Source organism: Gymnoscopelus braueri (genome assembly GCF_963280865.1).
Source record: "Gymnoscopelus braueri genome assembly, chromosome: 1".
Classification (NCBI taxonomy): Eukaryota; Metazoa; Chordata; class Actinopteri; order Myctophiformes; family Myctophidae; genus Gymnoscopelus; species Gymnoscopelus braueri.
In genome coordinates, this window is record NC_137603.1 from 22096689 (window position 1) to 22121202 (window position 24514).

General features: G+C 40.6%; 2 protein-coding genes across 2 annotated transcripts in view; one reads left to right on the forward strand and one right to left on the reverse strand.

Moving 5' to 3' along the window:
• The window catches only part of slc7a9 (solute carrier family 7 member 9), a gene marked incomplete at both ends in the record, with an annotated part of 12596 nt that extends 4755 nt beyond the window's left edge, over nt 1-7841 (reverse strand). Inside the window, 4 exons of the mRNA XM_080432183.1 lie at nt 406-531; nt 1213-1455; nt 5185-5332; nt 7707-7841. Coding sequence (XP_080288309.1) covers nt 406-531; nt 1213-1455; nt 5185-5332; nt 7707-7841 — 652 coding nt within the window. The remainder of the gene's footprint in view (nt 1-405; nt 532-1212; nt 1456-5184; nt 5333-7706) is intronic.
• Nucleotides 7842-17008: 9167 nt separating this feature from the next.
• On the forward strand, nt 17009-24235 carry LOC308102714 (acyl-coenzyme A diphosphatase NUDT19-like). Its single transcript, XM_080452549.1, has 6 exons — nt 17009-17153; nt 18057-18272; nt 18800-19047; nt 20178-20435; nt 21040-21247; nt 21786-24235. Exons 1-6 carry the CDS (start codon nt 17084-17086, stop codon nt 22013-22015), a joined length of 1230 nt encoding a protein of 409 aa, XP_080308675.1. The 5' UTR covers nt 17009-17083; the 3' UTR covers nt 22016-24235.
• The last annotated feature ends 279 nt before the right edge of the window (nt 24236-24514 follow it).

Here is a 24514-nt window from a genome sequence, read left to right on the forward strand (position 1 = left end):
CCTGGGTAACTAAGTCGTGCAGCAGGCCTAAGTACTGGGAGATCATGATAGGTCCTCCTGAGCATTCACAAGGTTGGGACAGACGGACGGACGGACGGACGGACGGAGAATCAGAATCAGAATCAGAATCAGAATCAGAATCAGAATCAGAATCAGAACTTAATTGTCACATCACAGGTATAAAACAGTGGGTGACATTTCTTTTGTGCAAAGACGGACGGACGGACGGACGGACGGACGGACGGACGGACAGACGACAGTAACGCCTCCAGGCACCGTTGTTCACCGGCGGAGGCATACAAATGGTGAATAGCCTAACATACTAGTGGGGTCCATGGAGGGGGTTCCAGGGGTTCCCCAGCCAAATGTTTGAGAACCACTGATATAGCAGCCAGAAATGCCCACCTTGGATCAACAGAACCATGCCAGCTCCCACTATCATGACAATGATGAGCAACTTGGCTGCAGTGAAGACGTTCTGCACATAGTTGGCCAACTTCACACTGAAACAGTTGACCAGGACAATCAAAACTGACAGGAGATAAAGAGAACAACAGTCAAACTATCTATGAAATCTCTGAAAGAAGCACATATTTTGTATTCAATTTTGCATCTATTTTCTAAATATACTTCTGACCGAGTGAACTGTTCACAGATGTCTAGGTCTTATCTATCATAGCCTTTATAAACAACATGCAACTATAAATAAGCAATTCCCTTTTTTTCCTTCTCTTTCCTACCAACAGAGGGCACAATTAGTCATCTTGTAGCCAGGTCATTGAGATGATCATTTTGTTTTTGTTTTGTTTGAGTATTCCCATTGTCATGTTAAAATACAAATTACAATACATTAAAATTGTCTAAGAAACACACATTTACACAAGGGTACACATAAGCAGTGACTTGAGTCAAAATATATATATTCCTGGTCAAATATTACTCAACTACAAGTGAAAGTTGCTCTGTCAAATTTGTACTTGAGTTAGAGTACTGGAGAACTTGCTTTAAAAAAAGTATTCAAAAGTACAAGTGTACTTGTACCTCACGGCACGCTACAGAAACAGGAGATAGGCTCCTACCCTATGGGCCACATGGCGTGGGAACCATACGCTCCCATGGCTACTTACAGTACTCTAGTAAATGTACTTTGTTACTGTCCACCACTGCCTATTAGTAGACAGAAAAACTGAAATCAGAAAATTGTCCACTCACATATGGCAGCTGCAGACAGACTCTTGGTGACGACCTTGGGAGGCGAGCAGCCGGGGTAGAAGGGTGCGGAGGCGTATTCTGCGAAGCTGAGGGAGATGATGGCGAAGGAGGAAGGCTTCAGGACCATGACCGTGGTCCAGGAGTACAGGAAGGCCATGATGGAGCCGAACGCCTCCAGGAGGTACGGGTACTCCCCACCCGACTTGGGGATCATGGTGCCCAGCTCCGCGTAGCACAGAGCCCCTGTGGTGACACACATACGCAAAAAACACACAGGAATACAGGATCTGCAGACAGCGGTGGTACATTTACTTGACTACTTTTGATTCTTGACTTTCACTCCACTACATTTCAAAGACAAAATTATTGTATTTTTGACTCCACCACATTTCTAAGAAGGGAAGTACGTTATGAATGAACAACTTGATTCCATGATTCAGATATAGTGAAATGAGCAGATCTACAAGCTCACAATGTGTTGCGATGCAACGTGTTGTGAGCTTGTACTATTTGCATTGATAATTACTTTTGAATACTTAAGTACACACCAGTACTATCCATACAGTAGGTGCTCACATGCACACAAGGACAAGCAGAAAGGCAAAAACATAAAACCATCCACTAAACTTCATATATTAACAACTTTCAACCTGGCGTCCCGATTTTGGACATAATACTGTAGGTGAAAGTTTTCAAAATGGCTCACAACGCATCATGATGTGACATACTGCACTATGATGATTGTCTATGTTGGCCATGTGACACCATCATATGATAAAGTATGAAAACTGTGTTGATGCATGTAGCCTATTGTAATTTACACACGCCTGTGTTCTTTGCGGCTCCTTACAGCAATTACAATTACAATGTACAATTTTGTCACGGCCCGCTCCTCGGGCCTTGGACTTTGTCTTTATTATTTAGCCTTTGACTGCCCTTCTGGTCTTGGTCTTATTAGGACTGTTCTGTATCCTTGACTGCCCTTTGTTCTGTTGTTCTGTATCTAGTCTTGTTATTTTGTTACTCTGTTGTTGCCCTGCTTTTGTATACCTTTATTTTGTAGTATCGTTCCTTTGTTTCCTGTTCTCATTGCAGCTGTTGCCTCTCTTGTCTCACCTACCCGTTGATTAGTCATGTTCTCCTCCTGTGTCCTCTTAGTCCCCCAGCCTATCCCAGTGTTGATTGTCTGTTGAGTTCACCTGTGTCTTGTTATTTCCCTGTCTATTTTAAGTCCTGTGTTGGATACAGGCCACTGTTGGTTGGTTGTATTTGGTCGTGTGAGTTTATGTTAGTTCTTGCCTCGTTGTTGCCTTGTATTTAGTTCACCTAGCTTAACCAGTTTACTTTTCCCTTGGCTTTACTCCCTTCTTATTCTGACCGCCTACCTGTGTATTGACTTTGCCTTTACCTGGACTTTGATTGCTGCCTACTCCAATTGATTGGTGTTAATAAACACTTTAATTTGAGCTGCGCTGCCTCTGCCTCTCATCTTGCACTTGGGCCCTACACCTCTCTGCCTCGCACCGTGACACAATTTAGGCATTTAACAGATGCTCTTACAAATGCGAGATCAGAATAAGCAGAGAAAGCGAGACCTCTAGTGAGTCAATAAACAATGTAAATGATCACATAAGTAGACTGCATAGAGTACCATCTGTAGTGCCATCTGTCTAAACAGCATCTAAATCTAAATAACATAACATGTGTGGTTAAGAAAGTAAATCTAAGAAAAAACAACAACATAAATATGTAATGTACTATATCTTCATAGTAAACTAGTATCTATCAGGGGGGACACAAGATGGGATACAAGGAGAGGAGAGCTAAGGGTTGAGGTGGAGTCTGAAGAGGTGAGTCTTAAGATTATGGTGGAAAATGGGGAGTGAGTCTGCAAGAAGGAGTGTAAGCTACAGTATTTCACAAGAAGCCATGCAGGAGGGAGAAGATCCAGGGTGTTTTAGGGAAGGCTCGAACAGCACTTGTGTTTTATAAATACATTTGACTTGACTTCACAGTAAATCCCCTCTTTCTGACTTGCTGTGATTTAACACACTAACCTAGTATTCCACAAAGATCCCACAGATCAGCTGTGCAATGGGAAATTCATGGCATTTTTCCAGTGGCCAAAACCTCTTAATATAAACTGAGCCAGGGTGAATGTCACAATCTGTATTATTGTTGTACGCAAACACAGACTCACTGGAACACAATGTTACAGTAAGCTCCATGCACAAACATAACAAAACATCAGTTTAAATATCACTCACTGGGTGTTGGTCAGATTGAGGTCATAATGACATAAAAGCAATAACTTCTTTATGATTAGTTATGATATGATCTGAATCATTTACTTTTATGGGAGATATTGCTCAAATTAAATATTGTAGACGACAGCCTGCTGCATCAAATTGCAGTAGTTTTAGCTATGGTTTGCTCTTTTCAAGTACTACGGTACATAGTACATGTCCTTGATGCAGGGTTGCTGTAAGGGTTAGGTGCTCTTGCTCAGAACTAGTTTGGCAGTACTCGTAAAAGGGATGGGGCAAGCAACCATTCAGCTGTTAGGCTGCGTCCCTAATCAGTGTGCCAACAAGTAAACTCATCTATCCATCTTCTACCACTTATCCGGAGTCGGTTCAGCAGAGAATCTCAGACTACCCTTTCCTTGGCCACTTTAGCGGCCCATGTATAGTAACTCCATTACTTAAAGGAGGTGATAGAAATTGTCTAAATAAGTCAAATCTCCTCGTTATCCTGCCCAGCTAAAGTCCTGGAATTTCTGCTAAATAAACAACTCAAGGCATTTCTTTCAAGTCACTCAGTATTAAATCCGCACCAATCTGGATTTAGAGCAAATCACAACACTAATTCAGCTGTTCTATTAGTTACACTTAGTATCCGCTTTGGACAGTAAGAAACACTGTGCTGCCCTTTTTATACATCTGTCAAAAGTATGTGATTTTACACAGCTTATTCAGTATTGGCTTTGATCTAAAGCAGTGATTCCCAACGTGTGGACCACAATGGGCCACGAGAATACTGTGGGACCTGGAATAATAAACACCTAAGGCTTATTTATGATTTGATAAGATAAGATAAGATGTTTATTTGTCATTGCATGATGAACATAGCGAAATGTTGTTTGGTACATCCATAACAACAGCATCAGCAACAAAGAGAAAAAAGGATAAAGGAAAAGGAAAAGGATTTGAGCGACAATTGTCGACCGACCCGTCGATCCGCTATGAAAGTGATGTCAGAACAACAAAGAATGTCATGGAGGACCTCCACCGACAGCGTTGCGTACCGTAATTAAGGGTTGCAGATTATTCATAAAATGTTGCGTACTGTGATTGGTTGGGAAGATGCCCCAGACTAACTCCACTTCCTTGTTTACATTTTGTGGCAATGCTGTACGGTCAGCAGGTCACAGACAGTATGAATACGCAAAACTCAGAACATTGAGATTGAGTGCGATACGTCAGTCGACATTTGTCGGTCCACGCATACATTGCTCTTAAGATTTGAATGATAATGTAACTAATTGTTTTAATATTAAAACAATAATGTTTCTTTAAAACTTAAAGCAATCGATTGATTGATCATTAAAATAAACATGCTCGGAAGATGTATGCTCCCGACCCATCTGACCACTTTCCGACTACTTTCTTAGTTACTTTCAGCCACAGTGTGTTTTAGTTTGATTGATTGATTGATTGATTGATTGATTGATTGATTGATTGATTGATCAATGTGCTAAAAAAGTCAATATAACAAAGTATGCGTGCGGGTGCGTGTGTCTGTGTGTGTGTGTGTGTGTGTGTGTGTGTGTGTGTGTGTGTGTGTGTGTGTGTGTGTGTGTGTGGTGTGTGTGTGTGTGTGTGTGTGTGTGTGTGTGTGTGTGTGTGTGTGTGTGTGTGTGTGTGTGTGTGTGTGTGTGTGTAAATGTATGCATGTGCATGTTTTTCTCACCCAGAGTGGCCAGCACCCCGCAGGCAGCCCAGACCAGCAGGCAGGGTCCCACAGCTCCGGTGTAAACCAGCACTGACTTGGGAGAGATGAAGATTCCTGAACCGATCATGGTCCCCACGATCAGACAGATACCACTCAGCAGACCCACCTTGAAACACACATAAACATACATGCATATGCACATATTAACACATACTGTACACACACACACACACACACACACACACACACACACACACACACACACACACACACACACACACACACACACACACACACACACACACACACACACACACACACACACACAATAACCACACACACACACACACACACAATAACCACACCAATAACCAACCCTGGTCAAAGGTCTGGGGGAACTTATGTTATTATGTTATTCAATTATGCATTTAACCCCTTAAACCCTACAGTATATATGCCTATTAACTAGCCATCAGTGAGGAGGTTGGTTATGTTATGACTGGAACGGTGTGTAATGAATTGCTTTATATTAACATTATATCGAGGAAAGGCAGGAAAGGTTCTGACATGCAAGACATGTACTGAGTCGCACGTGAACCCTAGATGTTGCAGTTCTGTGTCTTGTTCAGGATGCCCTGAATAAGGTCAAATTAAATAGTTGTGTATTTTCTGTTGCTTGAATTCTGCTACTGAACCTTATATTTTTATTATTTTGTGAAGAGTGGTTGTGAGGTAATGAGGAGTCTGTTCTGCCAACTAACAGACCTGAGCAGACTATTGGAAGCAGTAGCTTAAATCTTATCACATTACTTTGAAGAATCTTCCTCTTTCCAAGGGGAGATACGGACAGACACACAGACAGGCTTCTCAGTGTGCGTAGGATTAATGTACAGCTCAGTCTGTCTTTGTGTTTTAATTGAAAAGCCTGGTATTACATATCTGAACTCTGGTCATACAATTTCTCTACTGGAAAGTATATAGCCTAACACGATTTATAGCCATCTTGACCAAATATGACAACTGTGAATACGGTTTGAATGTGTAAGATAAAATTGTGAAGTCATGTAAATGCTATCTGCCTTGTGAATCCTTCAGCTACTGAAACAAAGCTGCTGTTTTCATAGATGTCACTTAGTAACCAGGGATCACAAACAGGACTACTCATTCACAGAAAGCTTGATTGCTGAGATTCTTTCATTTGGTCCAAGTTAACATAATTTGTTGGAAGCTTGTAGCCTTGTAAAGTCCAAATAAAGGTATTTTTTGTGTGTGCAATTAATTAGCCTGAAAATATGCTTTTTCAAACTGTTATTTAGTCATGAGTAGGTGATAAAGCAACTCACTGATTATTCAGAACAGGGTAGATTTTTCAGGCGTCTGCCCATTAGTTAAATTAAGTTTAAAGCCAGTTGTTCTCAAACCTTTTCATGTCAAGGACTCCCAAAATGATAGGTAGGCTATTTTGCGGGGGACCCTCTTCTGAAAAGTTTTTATGCCAATACAATATTTGTGTTAAAATGTTTCAAATATATAAAAAAAAAAAACAATATGTTTTGAAAATAGCTGATCTACAAGCTGACAACGTGTCGCATCGAGACGTTGTGAGCTTGTAGATTGCCTATTTTGAAATAGCCAATTAATATATGGTCAAAGTGGTTAAAACTGTTTTGTTAACTAATTTTGCTGGGGACCCCCGGCAACCCCTACAAGGACCCGCAGGGGTCCCCGGACCCCACTTTAAGAACCATTGTTTTTGGCAATATTTGCCTGGACCGCTACGCCAGCGGTCCAAGCATCCGTATTTCACAGAAAATGTGCCGATCTGCAAGCTCACACAACTGAGCTTATAGATCGGCTCTTTTCAGCGAAGATATTTAATGTAGTGCGAAAACAGAAAAGTCACTAGCATAGAGCCCTGAGGGACTCCGGTCGGCCAAGTATATAAGGTTTAAGTGGTTTATACCTGGTGTAGAGGGGCCCAAAAGTTCTATGCAGCTGTCTTTGATTCAGGGCTTGTGGGACCTGGACACTCAGTAGATCAAGGGTTAATTGGTAGTAATGGTTAGTGTGGTACTGCCTGGTACGCAGCCCCCCTCATCTGGGGAGGGGGAGCGGGGTCATGAGAACCAGTGCAGAGTGCAGACACCTCGTACCGGTGTGAACATCTTGTGAGTCTCTTTCTCAGGGGAACTCCTTCACTTTAATACTGACACTGCCGGCATGTGACATGTGAAACACACACGCACGCACGCACGCACGCACGCACGCACGCACACACACACACACACACACGCACGCACGCACACACACACACACGCACACACACAGCTCTACCCTATTTGATTAAATGTAGGTTCATGAACCTAGCCTTGCTTCCACCTAGGGCACGCATGAGTGGTCAACTATCTATAAATGCATGGAATCTGTGCGTGTGTGTGTGTGTGTGTGTGTGTGTGTGTGTGTGTGTGTGTGTGTGTGTGTGTGTGTGTGTGTGTGTGTGTCTGTGTGTGTGTGTGTGTGTGCGGCGTGCGTGTTCTTACATCGTTTTGTAGCATGGTGGCTTTCTCAGGTGGTTGTTCTGTGGTGGGAGGGGGAGAGGACACGCCCACACCCTGGCCGATGATGCCGCTGCCATTCTGATTGTCTCTCCTCTTCCTCACACTGCCGCCCTCCATGTAACCCTGCTGATGAATGCACACACACACACACACACACACACACACACACACACACACACACACACACACACACACACACACACACACACACACACACACACACACACACACAAGCACAAATGTACAGTACGCATGCACACATACCCAAATACAGACTTTCCATTAGTCACATTCATCTTGGACGGCATTCTATTTTCGCAAATGTCAGTTTTGTTGCTTTTTGTTTACCATGTAGTTTCAATTACAGAAGATTTAATAGTAGCTAGTGATTTATCTTCTTCTCATATAGAAATGACGAGTACACCGGGTATTGCTTAAATGGGTGGGGCATGCATTCCCAACTTGCATCATTCCCGACCTGCATTGATATTATTGCGATAATCAGAATATGCTTAAAAATCTTACAATACCTCTTTTGTTAACCACTTGCACCACTGCATCCAAATTCTGGGGGTAACATTAGCCCAAAATAGCCGATCTATAAGCTCACAACGCCAAGCTTGTAGATCTGCTATTTTTGGCAAAGAGATTTGATGTAAAAGTCGTGCAAGTACATGGCTAACTCAGGTCCAGTGCATGATGAAGGACAATTTCACGATGAATTAAAATCTCTGCAATATGATTATTGTGCTTTTTATTGCGATAAATATCCAATCCCTATTCTCAAGTAGGCTGGTGCCCGCGGGACGCGGGTACTGCACCTGAAACTCTAACAATACGAATACACCAAGAATATGAAAAGGAAAGGAAGGAAAACGACATGCACATCCCCAACCCGAACTTGGGCAGGTGCAGAGCAACAAACAGTAAGCAGAGAAACATAAATAAACGCTCGCACACAGAGGGCTCCAATGCGACAGATGTTTTATTGCACACTTTATTTGTGGCGCAATAATGCATCTGTCGCATTGGAGCCCTCTGTGTGCGAGCATTCAATAAATGTTCTCTAAATACACCAAGAATACTCTGACAACAGGTGCCTGACAACAGGTACAACGGGGATTACATAATCGGGGGGGGGGGGGGGGGGATGCATTCCCAACTCAGCTGCAAAGTGACTCACTTTGGATAGTTGTTTTGTTTTATACTGTTTTGTCAAAGCCCTTTAAAAAAGGTGCTATATAAATAAACGATTTTTATTTGTGTTAGTATTATTACCATTATGAGTCATCTGTCGCTACACTGCAACACTCTGTCCACAGCATGAGCCATCATCAAGCACCGTGTGTTTCTTAGCAACTGTCACTTACTTGCATTAAAAAAAGCACCAAGGCTGAATGTTCATGTGTGATGTTCTCAACATCGGGTCCAACCACCAGGGGTCCAAATGGACCCTTACGGGTCTGTGAGTGTGCAAATGGACCCAGGCTTTATGAAGCTGAGACACTCTAAGGCACATTATGTCCTTGTACTTGAACAAGTTTCACATGCCTATGTGAGCCTTGCATGGGTCAAGAATGAGAAAAGATAAATAAGACAAATTCATAAAGATACGGGATAGTTGAACCACATATGGAGGGGGGGGCTTCTGACTTATCGTTACCAGGATAACTCGATTTATTACAAAACTTTTGTTTTATACCATTACCAGAACCAACTTCATTGTCACATCACATGATTTCAAGTGTAAAAGAGTGGGTGTGACATTAAACATTACAAGAGGAACATCAAAGACGGACAAGTTTAAATTCACACTACACCGTAAACACTGTTTTCTTTTGTATAAGTATTGAATAGCATCAGTATACATTGCTACAGTATAGAGTGGGGGCATTTTCAGGTCGGGATACCAATTTTATCCAATCAAGAGATAGAACTCGTACAGTATACAGGATAAACAAGTGAAATTGGAAGTAATGATGACACAAAGAAATTAGCCGACAAAATTGGAAATGGAACATTATAAAATGGAAGCTTATAAATGGGTTCTCTCTCCTGATTGGATGGAATTTGCAACCCACCTGAAAATGTATTTTCTGTTTATTAGAGCTGGAGATATGGGGAGACCCTGTCACTGAACAAACACTATATAGCAATGATACTATCAAAATATATAGAGCTTTTTTTTTAAAACAACCCACAAGGTCATGGGCTCGATCCCGGGCCCCTGGCAACTCAGTGTATGAGTATCACGGCTGGGGTGCGGTAAATACTGGGAGCTGATGCTAGCTGTCACACTCCGCCTCAGCAATCCATCTCCCAGGGGTCTAGTGCATCAAAACAGGTATACGAGGTAGACTCCCGCTTTCTAGGCTGATACCGACAATAAGCCTCTCTGACCAACTTACTTACGGGTCCATTTGGTTCCATTTGTGCACTCTTCGGAGTTAAATCAATTTTTACTGTGTATGTTGGTGTAGCTGAGAACTCCAACCTTTCCGCTGATTGTCCTTGTGCTCATTTAAGTGAGTTTATAGTGGCATAATAGCAGCGTTTCATGGCTAATTTAACATCCTGGTGTCCGCTGGATATCACACTAAGCATGTGAGAGGGTGTAAATGCATCTCTCTTCTTCCTACGTGTGCCTCATTCTGCATTTATGGCATCACTAAGCTCTCATTCTGACCATTAAACCGGTGGAAGAACACCTGATCTTTTATGGTTATTGACTACAGAAATGTATGGATGACTGCTTTAACATTTAACTTAACCAGGTAGTCCCATCCAAGATTTTAATATGTTTTGGGGTTTACATTTTTTCAAAACCGAGGCAATTAAGGCCACATATCAGTGTGAGCCTAGAGCCACTGTAAGACGGACTAAATGAAGCCTGATGTTGTTTTTGTGACAATCCTGCTAATAATCCATGCTCAGTCACATTGTCAGTGATGATGGAATTTCTTGAAAACTTACTGTGTTCTCTGTTGCTGTTGTTGTTGTTTCTCCTTCTCTTCACAGTACTGACACTTCACACAATGATGCGGTGGTACCTAGATAGATAGATAGATAGATAGACAGACAGACAGACAGACAGACAGACAGACAGACAGACAGACAGACAGACAGACAGACAGACAGACAGACAGACAGACAGACAGACAGACAGACAGACAGACAGACAGATTAAAATGAAATATCAAATCATACACACCTGCCCCCAAGGTGAAAGTGCAAAGGCATAGCTCCTTGGTGTGAGTGAAAGTGTGTGTGTGTGTGTGTGTGTGTGTGTGTGTGTGTGTGTGTGTGTGTGTGTGTGTGTGTGTGTGTGTGTGTGTTTGTGTGTGTGTGTGTGTGTGTGTGTGTGTGTGTGTGTGTGTGTGTGTGTGTGTGTGGGATGTGAAGTCGTTCCCTCCACCTTGCTCTCCTGGGTTCTGGCTCCTGGTCGGTGTGTGTGTGTGTCGGTGGGGGGATGTGAACTCGTCCCCAGGCAGCTCCTGGATTCTGGCTCCTGGCCGGTGACTGCCTAGTCACTCCTTAGGGAGGAGGGAGGACCTTGGCTACTATTGGGTGACGGGGAAAGCCTGGGAAAACAAAGGAGGCCGGTATGACCTGGAACAGGAGGTGGATCAGGATTGAACATTCACTCATTTATGTCCCTGTAGGGAGGAGACTGCTTTTACTTAAGTAAAAGTATCAATACTGCAATGTAGAAGTACTCTGTTACAAGTAGGAGTCCGGAATTAAACAGTTACTTGAGTAAAAGTACAAAAGTATTGGTATCCAAATGTGCTTAAAGTACCAAAAGTAAAAGTACTAAAATGTATGAAAATAGCCGATCTACAGAGCTCACAACGCGTCGCGATGTGACGCGTTGTGAGCTTGTAGATCGGCTATTTTCAAATAGCCTAGGTATAAAATAAGGCTAAAGTGGTTAATGTATGTTTTATAATGTAATAATCTGCAAAGTAACTAGTAACTAAAGTTTTCAAATAATTGTAATGGAGTAAAAGAACAATATATATGTGTCTCTGAGATGTAGTGGAGTAGAAGTAAAAGTACAGACAATTGGAAATACTCCAGTAAAGTAAAAGTACCTCAAAATGGTGCTTAAGTACAGTACTTGAGTAAATGTACTTATTTACTTTATACCACTGCTGCTTAACCTGCCAGCAGTACTGAAGGCAACTGTCAGACATGTATAACTCTCTTCACATGATTGTACTTTGAACCACAGAATAAACGACTAGTTTGTATTCAGTGAAGTACAGCTGGTATGGATAGTATAAAAACAAAACGGTTCTGCTTATTGCCTTGGCATGCTTAATATCAAGCCAAAACCAAATCCCTCATCAAAATCTACATGTTCTTTATAGTCTAAACCAAAGATTAATATTGTCATATGGCCCTGCCACTTGTCAAAAATGAACACATTTAATGTGGTCACTCAGCAAAGTATAAATGTCACTCGCAGTGACAGCTGTGTTAAATCAGTGGTTCTCTCTCAACCTTTTGTGGACCAGGGCGGTCCATTTACGCCGCACCCATCCATCAATTGTGTTCCAACTTGGATCAATGGAACCAATGTTGCATACTTTAAGGTCCTATCATGTATACAGTATCATTCTTTTACACTATTTTATTAAAATATTAGTGTTATTTACCATAACAAGCTTAGAGTTTGGGCAATAGTTTGGCTTTGTGTTAAAGCATGAGGCTGCAAGTTGTGCTTCGCTGGGTTGTGACTCTGGACTGTGTCAGAGAAAAGCCCCTCGCAAATGTCTCTATGAGTGGATGAGGCCTGGCTGCTGCTTACAATATACCTCTTTGATAGAGATAATATGACACCCCTGCGTGCGTGCGTGCGTGTGTGTGCGTGTGTGTGTGTGTGTGTGTGTGTGTGTGTGTGTGTGTGTGTGTGTGTGTGTGTGTGTGTGTGTGTGTGTGTGCGTGTGCGTGCGTGCGTGTTCGTGTGTGTGTGCGCGCGCGCGCGCGTGTGTGTGTGTGTGTGTGTGTGTGTGTGTGTGTGTGCGTCGCTAGTATAGTAGAATTTGAGAAATAGACATAAATGGTTGTTTTATGGTTAAAGAGTAATTTTAAAGTTAGGCTTTACAATTAGGAAAAGATTCAGGTTTCGGTTTGGGTTAGGATTTGAAGTTGAGATGAAGTTTTTGCTGATTTATTATACCTAGTTGTATGCCGGTGTCGTGTACCGAAAATAGCAAGCTCACAACGTGCAACACTTTGTGAGCTTGTAGATCAGCTATTTTCTGCTTTATGGTTAAACCATTAAATTGACATCCTAGAATGTTGATGCCCTCACACGTATAGTAATACAAATTACTATAAATGTGTGCGTGCGTGCGTGCGTGCGTGCGTGCGTGAATGTAATGAGAGGAGTGCTGACAAATTAATTTGAAGCAAAGAAATGTAAAAAATGTTACAATGTGACGCTGAATGCAAAAAAAATCTCCTGAACAGACACCCCAGCTATTTCACAGGAACTCACTTCTGGCCTCCTAATATACAGTATGAGGGACATAAATGCTCCAATATTAAATAATATTATTCCTCTAATATAAATAGGAATACTGCCTAGTGCTGCGGGCAAACAACCGAAAATAGCCTACATCAAAACCAATATTTAGGACCAATAACCGACTTAATCTTGCAGGTTATTTTAGATTAATCGAATAATCGATTGCAGATTACATTTCTTATATATCAACAAATCAACACAAAATAATTCTAATAGATTTTTTACAATCGACTAAATCAATTAGTCTGATTAACCAAGTAACCCTATACCTACTACTTTGTACAATGTTGGCGTACAAAAAATTTGAAAATAGCCTATCTATAAGCTTACAACACATGCCATTCAGTTGCGAGCAGGCGCCAAGGTTTCTCTTTCATTATTCTGAGCTTGTATTTCGGCTATTCGAACTATTACAAAAAAAAATCCAAATCAGGCCAAGGTGGCGCACACACATACACACACACACATACTAAGAAAACAATACTAATCCAATTTGAGGAGACTGAAACAGCTACTGTACGCATTTGGAGCTGTACTAATAGACCGATCAGAATGTTGGAATGTTTGTAAACAAACTGACATTTCCAGGTAGAATAGGTTTTAGGAGTTATAATTGACCATAAGTTCAGTTGGAAAGCCCATATAAATCATGTACGGACCAAAGTGGCAAGGAGTATTGGAGTACTGTATAAGGCAAAGCATATTTTAAATTATAAGTCACTGTACACCTTGTATAACACGCTAATACTGCCATATCTGACCTACTGTGTGGAGGTGTGGGGAAACACCTACCAGAGTAACCTTCAACCATTATGCACAATACAAAAAAGAGCAATAAGAATAATTCACAAGGTAGGATATCATGAGCATACAAACGTACTGTTCTTAAGGTCTAATACTTTGAAGTTTCTGGATATGGTTAAATTTAAAACGGCACAAATTATTTATAAGGCAAGAAACAAAACATTACCAGGAAATATACAGAAATTGTTTAAGGATAGAGAGGGGAGGTACGAATTGAGAAGGGAATTGAATTTTAGAAATCTTGGTGCTCGTACCACTCTTAAGAGCTTGTGCATATCTGTCAGTGGAGTGAAGCTATGGAATGGTTTACCGGAGGTGGTTCAGCAATGTAAAAATATAATACAATTTAAAAAACATTACAAGCAGAGTCTGTTGGAGAAATATAGATATGATAATTAATGGACTTATGGAAAATATAGTGTATACAGTACATAATTATAATAATGGTATGGGGTGTAACGGATTCCGTTGGTGTGTGTGTGTGTATGTATGTATGTGTAGGTATGTGTGTATGTATGTATATGTATATATATATATGTATGTGTGTATGTATGTATATTTATGTATGGGTGTACATGTGTTATATGTGTATATATAACGATTAGGGCGTGTTGCCTGCTCAGTAAAGCATGGTAACATAATATGTTGGCATGTTGTGGTGAGATACTGACATGTATATGCGTAATAACTAGGAAATTGATGGATTGAGGGGTATGGTGTGATGTGGTAGTGTTGGCGTTTGTATATAACGGTATGATATTTGAATGGGTGTATATTAGTATATGCACGCATTCGGGTGTAATTATGTGTATAAGAATGAAGAAATGGGTGTATATATTGTATATTTTCGAGTGTTCGATTACTACGATCAGTGTAACATCTTGAATGTAATTATGAAATACTTTGAGTGTTCATATAATATGAACTTTATAAAAGATGTATCTAAGTTAAAACAACATGAAGGAAGGATAGGCATAAATAAGCTTTGAGCTTCAGCCTATGCCTTTTTGATCAATCATCATGAACCATTGGCTTATAGTGGGTTATGTTTGGTGTAATTGATGATGTGGATCAAAATAAACTAACTAAACTAAAAAAGAATATGGACGTTTTCACAATATAAAAGTGTCAGGAACATTAGCTGTGTCTAGTCTGTCAACCTGTGGATATTTGTAACAAAATTGTATATTTCTAATAGTCATAACTTTCCTGTTCTTTCAGAAATAACGTTAATGAATAGTAGCCTACTGCTCCAATGTCATGCACACTTCCGCCATTATCGACCCGGAAATAGGCAAAAAGAATTGTTGTGGTGATGTCATGATGATTCGGTCTATACCAAGTGAAATAGGCCTACAATATAAAGTTCCTTTGTAGACGTATAAATCATTCAAAGGGGTTTCTGTAAGACCAGTAGTAGACCTACAGTATGAAATCCAAGCAGCAGTTAGGCAGCCTAGTCTGGTTTTATGATAATCTACTACTAACACACACAAGAGAACAAATATGAACTCAGTAACCTGCTGAGGAAAAGACTTATAGTCCAAGAAACAGTCTGATTCAAAAACTCACTGAAGCTGCTTCAGAGCCCTTTGTGCAGCTAAATATTTGGCTTTGTCAAACAATGGTTGTGTAATAACAAATATTCTATGCTTTCCAAGAGTCTTCCAAAAACCTTTTCAGGAATTTAGAAACATTGTCCCAGCATCATGAAACATGATTACAAGCTTATGTAGTATGTCCCAAATATTGTATGTTGTTTCTTCACGTTTTGAGATTGCTTCACATCACATCCATGATATGATATGATATGATATGATATGATATGATATGATATGATATGATATGATATGATATGATATGATACGATATGATATGATATGATATGATATGATATGATATGATATGATGTGATATGATATGATATGATATGATATGATGGAGTACTTGCTTTAAAAAATATATACTTTTGAATTATAAGTATTCAAAAGTCCATGCTTTTAAAAAATACTCAAGGATTTAAAAGTAGTCTACAAATTACACCGTTTTTTCCCCCAATAGTGAAAATAGCAGATCTACAAGCTCACAATATGTGACATCGTTGTGAGCTTGTGGATCTGCTATTTTCCCTAGTTGAAATAAGGCTTGAGTGGAAAATGTATTTTTCCCTTGTAGTGGAGTGAGTCATTTGTCTAAAGGGAGTGAGTGAAAGTATCCAACGATACAAACACTCAGGTAAAGCATACGCCGTGGAAATGAAGGCCTACTTAAGTACAGCACTCAAGTAAATGTATTTAGTTACTAAACCACTGGTTATTATAATGAATAAGGACACAATGATAATGACACCTGTTCTATTGTGGGTTGGTCGTCCAAACAGTAGATGGCGCTAGTCACCCAAGCAAAGAGCCCCAAGGGCCATCCATTATTTCCTTCTCCTCTGCGCTCTTGACTTTCCTCCTCCCACGTGCGGTGTTGCCATGTCTGCTTATTATAAGCCTATAACTATGATTATAAGCGACTTTGGGCTTCCTTTTCTGTAAAGTTGCTTGTAAAAGTTGGTAGTTGCGGGTTGATGCTTTTTGGGCTTGTTTCTAAAGTGTAGTTGCTTATTTAGGTTTGCTTCCCCCCCAAAAATACTTATTTTTTAAGCCAAATATTTCCATAAAGGTTTTGTACCACAGGGAGCATTTGGGTTGTTAGAATGGTTCAACAAATAGAGTTTTGAAAATAGCAGATCTACAAGCTCACAACGCGTCGCATCGCGACGCGTTGTGAGCTTGTAGGTCGGCTATTTTCAAATAGCCAATGCTGTTTAAAGTGCTCATCATGACCATGTGACCTTTGGGCTTGTTTTCCTAGACCGGGTTACTTGTTTCTCTCGCAAGATCTGGCAACGCTACACGTGACTTTGACAGCAACCAAAACAAAGCAGACAGAAGCTGATCATAGACGCATGAATGCATGAGGCTGATATTATGAACGATCAGATCACTGTATTACTATCAGAGGATAAAGCATGAACACGGCTCTGAAGCAATGGAAAGAAGCAGCCACCCTCATCCTGGCTGCAGGAAGGACACATCTGGGTAAAGGCTGCTTAATGGATCATCATTTACATCTTTTGGGGGAAATCAGTGTGGTGTGTAAAAAGTACTACATTTTTTAACTTTAAGTAAAAGTGTCAGTACTGCAAGTAGATCGGCTATTTTCAAATGGCCGAAATGTTTATAGGGCTCAAGCGGTTAATGTATGGTTTGTGATAATGATCAAAATCAATTAGTAACTAACTAGTAACTAAAGCTGTCAAATAATTCTAGAGGAGTAAGAGTACAATATTTGCCTCTGACATGTAGTGGAGTAGAAATACTCGTTTTGGGGGGTAAATGTCATACAGCAATGATATTAAAAAGAAAATGTTCTTTGTTAATTTGCACTTTTGAATACTTAAGTATTTTCTTTTTTTTTAAAGCAACTAAGTACACATTTGTAGTAACTTTGACTTGTAGTGGAGTGATGTTTGACCAGGACATGTAGCCTATACTTTTGAATACTTTTTAACACTGCATTCAAAGTTGAATAGTACTTATACTTATAGTGGAGTAATATTTCACCAGGAGTATCTTAGCTCTAGAATATAGCTGTAATATTACATAGTACATTTCAGGTGTATCTGGAATACATGAAATGTATGTAATATAATATCACAGCCATTTTAGGGCTACAAATGATTTGTGATTTATAGTGCTTTTGGCATTGAACATTTGTACGTATAAATAAACATTTACATTTCTATTTGGATGTTAGGCTTTTTAGGCATATAGGCCTACAAAGAAATTACTGACATAATACAGTTATACTTAAAAACACAAATTTCTTTTATATTTGAAAATGTATGAAAAATTATTCTACATTCTGACGATTCTGCAAAAAAAACTTTGTGATAATGACTCAATAACTGCGATCGGGCGATTATGTATTCATTTTGACAGGCCTACATCTGGGTCCTAAGACCCCTGAGCAAGGCACGTGTCCTCCAGGCCGGTCCAACGCCAACGCCAGCCTTCCACCAGCGTCCTGCTTTGACTATGACGTCCTGCTGCTGAAACGCAGCAGTACGAGCGGCTTCATGCCCAACGCATACGTGTTCCCCGGTGGGCTGCTGGAACCCTCCGATTTCTCCAGTGAATGGATGGACATCTTTAAAGGTACGCTACGTGATTTTTTAAATATTGTTAAATAGCTCTATATTCTGGTAGTAAACTACTTTTTCATGTCAAGGACCCCCAAATGAAAATAGTTTGAGCCATGCAGGGACCCCCTCCCCTGTACACGTCACAATTTGTGTTGTTTCAAAGAACATTACAACTTGTGTCAAGATTGTTTTGAAAATAGCAGATCTACAAGTTCATAACGCGTCACAACATTTTGATGCTATATTGATACATTTTGCTGGGGACCCCCTGGAACCCCCTCAAGGAGCCCTGCAAGTCCCCAGATCCCACTTTGACTATCCCACTGCTACCATAGTGTTTGTTTCGTAACAGGGGTCTCCGCTCAATAAACCATATTCACACGGCGGCCATTTTGGAATTTTACATTGAAAATGCCAACCCGTTACTTAATAGCAATATGGCCGCCGTGTGAATATGATCTATTGCAACGATTACTATCAGAATTTTAACAAAAACGTTTTGTTTTAACCAAAAATATGACTTACCCTGCCTTTTTAAAGTTTTCAGGAATTTGACGAATCTTGGTTTGGGTCACGTCAAACAGCCGGCGGAGACCAGACCTCCGATCTTCGCCACGGACCGGGTGAAACTGGGCTCCCCGGTGCCGGGGGAGGTGGCGTTGAGGATCTGCGCCCTGCGGGAGACCTTCGAGGAGAGCGGGGTGCTGCTGGTCTTGAATAAAACACAGGAGAACACGTTGATGGAAAGCATCACGCATGAAACACCTGAATCACGGCCACAACAGCAGGTACACCACGGCAAGTGGTCCTCAAACTCAAACTTATTCATATCAAGGTTCCCCAAATGAATGTGTATTTGACCCCATCAACCCCATCCCAAATGTTTTGTGCCAGGGACCCCAACATACAAGATTTGTGTTCTTAAAATGTTTCCATAACCTTTCACGATAAAAAAAAAAAAAATAGCCTCTGTAGGCTATATGGGTTTAACGTGGTTACACTGATCTTGATGCTATTTTAAGATATTTTGCTGGTGACCCCCTGGAACCCTCTCAAGGACCCCTTGTCCCGGTTTGGCCAGGATGGTCCCAGTTTTAAGCTGGGTGTCCCGACCCTGACAAATGTCTCTAAAACACGAAAAATGTCCCAGTTTTCAACATTCACAACAAAATTGTCCCTGTTTTCAACCACGATTAAAATGATAATAATAAATACCTATTTGGAGTGCTTACATAGATGTTTAGCCTATCATGGTTCTGTTGAAAGGGGCTAAAATAATTGTCCCCCATCCTGATGAAAACACAGGGTGAAAATAATAATAATAATTATTATTTATGTTGTTTGTTTGTTTCCCAAACTTTTTCAGTTGAGACCCAAATGAGAAATTTGATGTCTCCCCGTGATCCAAACGTACAAAAAAACATTATTATTTAATAACTTACTGGTAAACCCTTTTTCCCCAAAAAATTGTGACGCTGTAGATGTGCAATTTTTAAATGTATGGGATCTTTTAGATATTTTGACAATTTCAGAAATTTCTTTGAGATACATTTTTTGAAAAAGAAAAACTTTAGAAAACGTAAAAAAGGGGATATGTACTAATGATGATAAAGATGGGGGCTTGCAACTCACTTTAAAATGCTCCAATTTTATTCACAGCACAGCAGCAATATACAACGTTTCGACCTTGCAGTCTTTTTCAAGTAAGGGCTGCTGTGCTGTGAATGAAATTGGAGCATTTTAAAGTGGTTCCGCGACCCAAAAATGGGTCCCAATCAATTTGGAAAACAGTGGTCAGAGAAATTTGTCAAAAGTACCAAAAATAAATCTGCAATTTTTGTTTTTAATTGTATTTTAAGTGATTAACAGTCCTTTTTTCTTTTGTATTATTAAAAAATATATATATGGTCACCCTAAGGTACAAGAGCTGTGCTCCAGCAGCGAGCTGGACAGATGGAGGTCCCTGGTGAACAGGGACACCTCCAACTTCATCACCATGTGCAGACAGCTGCAGGTGGTGCCTAACATCTGGGCGCTGCATGAGTGGGGCAACTGGCTGACGCCCCGCGGCCTCTACGGCAAGGAGAGGAGGTACGACACTGCCTTTTTCATGTGTTGCTTGAAGCAGACTCCTCCTCACACGCTCCAGGATGAGAAGGAGATCGTGCACTTTAAGGTGATTTCACTTTGGTTGGTTATTAACAAGTATCTGTTTATAGTCTGATGAACCATCTTATACTTCGTTGTGCAATGGTGCTAAATAAAAATAGGGAAAATAGAAAAATCGTTGTGCTTGTAGATCTACTATTTTCACATAAACATTTTCTTATAATAATTGTTCATTAATCGAGGCAAAAGTTTGAAATAATCGTGATATTGATTTGAAGTCATATTGCCCAGCCCTATCTGTTTGTTTTTATTATGATGTTAATGGCATGCTGGGGGGGTTCAGATACGTAGTGTAGGGATTATAAACTGTTGCAATTACAGTGTCTGTAAGCTCAGTCAGGCCAGAAAATGCTGTCTCTGTCTCTGTCTCTGTCTCTGTCTCTGTCTCTGTCTCTGTCTCTGTCTCGCTCAATTCAAAGAGGCATGGGAAATATATTTTAACAGTGTCAAAGCAAGTGAAAATGTGTACTGTATTAACACCCAGTGTGAACAATTAAAGATACACTAGAATGAAACAAATTGTTAACAGAATCTCTATCCTAATTTCTGTCAAACTTATCTCTCTCTCTCTCTCTCTCTCTCTCTCTGTCTCTCATCCATTGTTTCCTCAGTGGTCCACACCGTCGGAGGTTCTGCAGAGCTACCAGGCCCGTGACTTGTGGATCCCCCCTCCACAGTTCTATGACCTCCGCCGCATGTGTCACTTCCCCTCGCTGAGCGACCTCCACGGCTTCGCCAGCCGCCGTGCCGCCGAGGGCTGTGAGCACTGGCTGCCCATCCGCGTAATCACAGACAGTAGCTACATGACAGTGCTGCCAGGTAAGTAACCCTTAGGCATCAATTACGTAGGCCAGTGGGGCCGCACGCAAACGCCGCCCCCCATAATACGTAGGGCAGCTTGCCATAACTCCACTGCAAGAAATATGTCTTGAGTCGTATATCAATACTTGAGACTAAAAGGTTTTTCTGTTTTATAACCAAATACTGTTACTATCTGTGTAAGATATGGTGTTTTGTTATGAAAACCTAGCTCTGGTCCAGAGCGTTAGCGAGTTCTTCCAAACGCTGTGCCAGGAGCAGTGTTATTCCCATAGACTGTAATGTCTACTAACGTGCAAGGACTAAACTGTAGTAAAAATTAAGGAAATTATTTAGCTATTCACTGAAACAAACACAGCGTTATTGTGTTGAAAGACTAATCTCCGCGGTGGGAAGTGTCTCAGAACCCCACCTTTTGTGTAAAATCCACTTTTTGGCCAGAAAATAAAATATGTCCACCAGACGGAAAATCTTTGATTCACTCAAGTGTGCCACCTACAGATCTCTCTCTCTCTCATATATCTTATCTTATCTTCAGGGGACAAGCTGTACCCAGTCGATGGCTCAGGGCAGGTGGTAGTTGATGACAGTGCAGACGTTTCTAAGGTGGACCATCAAGAGGAGGAGAACAGTGCTCTCCATCGCATGGTGTTCGTGGACAGGGACCCTTACACCCCAACTCTGCAGGTCACCATCAAGCCCAAATACAAGCACCTGCTGCCTTTCCAAACGCCTGCCCCGGGACAGGGCCCAAACAGTCAGCTCTGACCCAGCCTTATTTTAGGTCATGTTGAAGCTCAAATCCGGGTAATTATTCAAAGGGGTAGTTCACCCACGAAATGCCTTTTTTTCCTAACAATTTCTCACCTAATGAAGCCTTTTTTCATTTTTGTCACATTCCTGATCCAATATCGCAATATTTGATTAACTGAAGTAAATTGGAGGCCAAGGCAAAACTATATATAAACTATTATGAACTCCTAGAGTGGACTAGGTTATACGCTATTGTATTAAATATAGCATTGATCGTGTTAAGAGCTTGCGTAAAGCCTCCCATTTACTTCAATTCATTTAATATTGGAATATTGAGATCAGGAATGCAACAAAAACACTATCAATTACTCACCCCATGAATTCAAGGCGGGGTGAGTAATTGATAGGGCGATAGGTTCATTTTATGGGTGAACTAATACCACCATAAAGAAAACGTTAATTTATCCGAATGTGTATGGTACAGTAAGTTAATTTGACTAGCACATCTGCAGTGGTTGGAGGAGGTGGTCTGCCACTTTTCTTGTTGTTCGGACATCATTACCTCTCTCCACCGGGACAATGAACATAAAACTTACGATTTGCGTCCACGTCGATGCAGTGAAATAAAGAACAACCTTTATTCAGCCAGAGAAGCTGAACGATGGACTAAATAAGAATGGTCTCTTACTTACAGCAATGATCTGCAGTGATAGTTGTAGTGTTGTTGTACTGAAGCAGTCAGGGGTTCATTGTCTTAATTAGACATTCATTCATAACACCTATACTTTCCTTGCCTGTTCAGTTGAACTGACTGTAGTGGGTACCAGTACCATTAGATTTTAACCCCATGGCATTCCTATTTTGGGGCAGGTGAAAAAAAAAAGAGCTCTCTTGTAGATCTGCTATTTTTGCTATTTGTCATACACTTAAGTATGTAGGGCTTAAAGGGATAGTTCACCCCCAAATTTGATTTTTGTTCTATCCATTAGTCACCCCATGGAGACTTGAATTCATGGATATTCTTTTGTTTTTGTCACATTCCTAAGCCAATAATTTGATGAACGGCAGCGGTTCTGGTAGGAGACACAAAGAGTCTCCTTTATGTCTCCTGGTCATCACATTATTGGCTTGGGAATGCGACAAAACAAAAAAAGTATCCTTGAGTTCAAGTCTCCATGGGGTGACTAATCGATAGAAAGAAAGTAATTTTTTGGGTGAACTATTCCTTTAAGGTTGAGAAAGGGCACACTGCAATAACCTTGACCACAGGGACATTCAGCTGGACTTGTTCCACACAGACCTGTGTCAAATAGTATTCAGAAGAAGAAAATAAATCTATCAAAAGTTTAACTGAATTGGAAATGCTTTCCTCTGATTGGACTTTAAAATGATTGTATTTTCACATCTAATCGTTCAAATAGTTTTTCACTGTAAAAATTATTTGCAAATACTATTTGACACATTTCTTTAGTCAAATACAAAGGCATCGAATAGGTCCATAGCTGTGTGTATACTTGACGGAGCACCTCAGTCTTGAAATAGCAGCAAGGGCAGTAGTTGCAACTATTTCCATAAATCAATCATTTAATCAATGTAATTTATCTAGTGCCAAATGACAAGACATTCAAGAGCTATTTGTCTCTCAAATATAGTTACAAGCTGTGAAATCTTGGTGTGGCATGTTCCGCAGACTGTGATAACAACAATTAGGCTACGATATAACAAGATACTAATAAATGATAATACTGGATATAATGAAAATAAAACGATCGAATAAAGTTTGCAATAGTACATGCAGGCTTGGAATTTAATTGGTTTAGGGGTAAGGCCACTTGGCCTTTGGTGTTGAGAGTTTTTCAAATGCCAGGGCACTGTCTGCAGCAAGCCATTAAAGGTTCATACACACACAGCCCTGGACTAATCAGAGTCACTGGGCTTGTTTGAGGATGGGCATGAAGAGTCATGGACAGTTAAGAAGTGCTGTGCTTTATATCTGGATCCCTGCTCAAGTGATCATCCTTCTTCATGTGGTTCTGTACAAGCGTATCCTGGTCGACACACAGTCGCTCTGATATGTACTTTATACATGTACTCTATAGATGAGAAAAGGCTGATGGGAATGATGTTAAATACTGTAGTTTTATCTGAGTGGAGCTTCATAAAGTACATCAAAACAGAAGGAGCCAAACTGTTAATAATGATATAGAGCAGCTGTACATCATGAAAATATAAATAATGACCAATACTAAGCAGATTATATTCTATATATATATGTGTGTGTGTGTGTGTGTGTGTGTGTGTGTGTGTGTGTGTGTGTGTGTGTGTGTGTGTGTGTGTGTGTGTGTGTGTGTGTGTGTGTGTGTGTGTGTGTGTGTGTGTGTATGAATGACTGTAATGGCAGTCTGTCCATTTGTTGGTCTTTAAAGCACTGTTTAAAATAAAATAAAAGGGAAACTTGATTGTCATCCACTGAAACCACTTCATCTGTCATCACAGTGAGAAGAGTCTGTCATC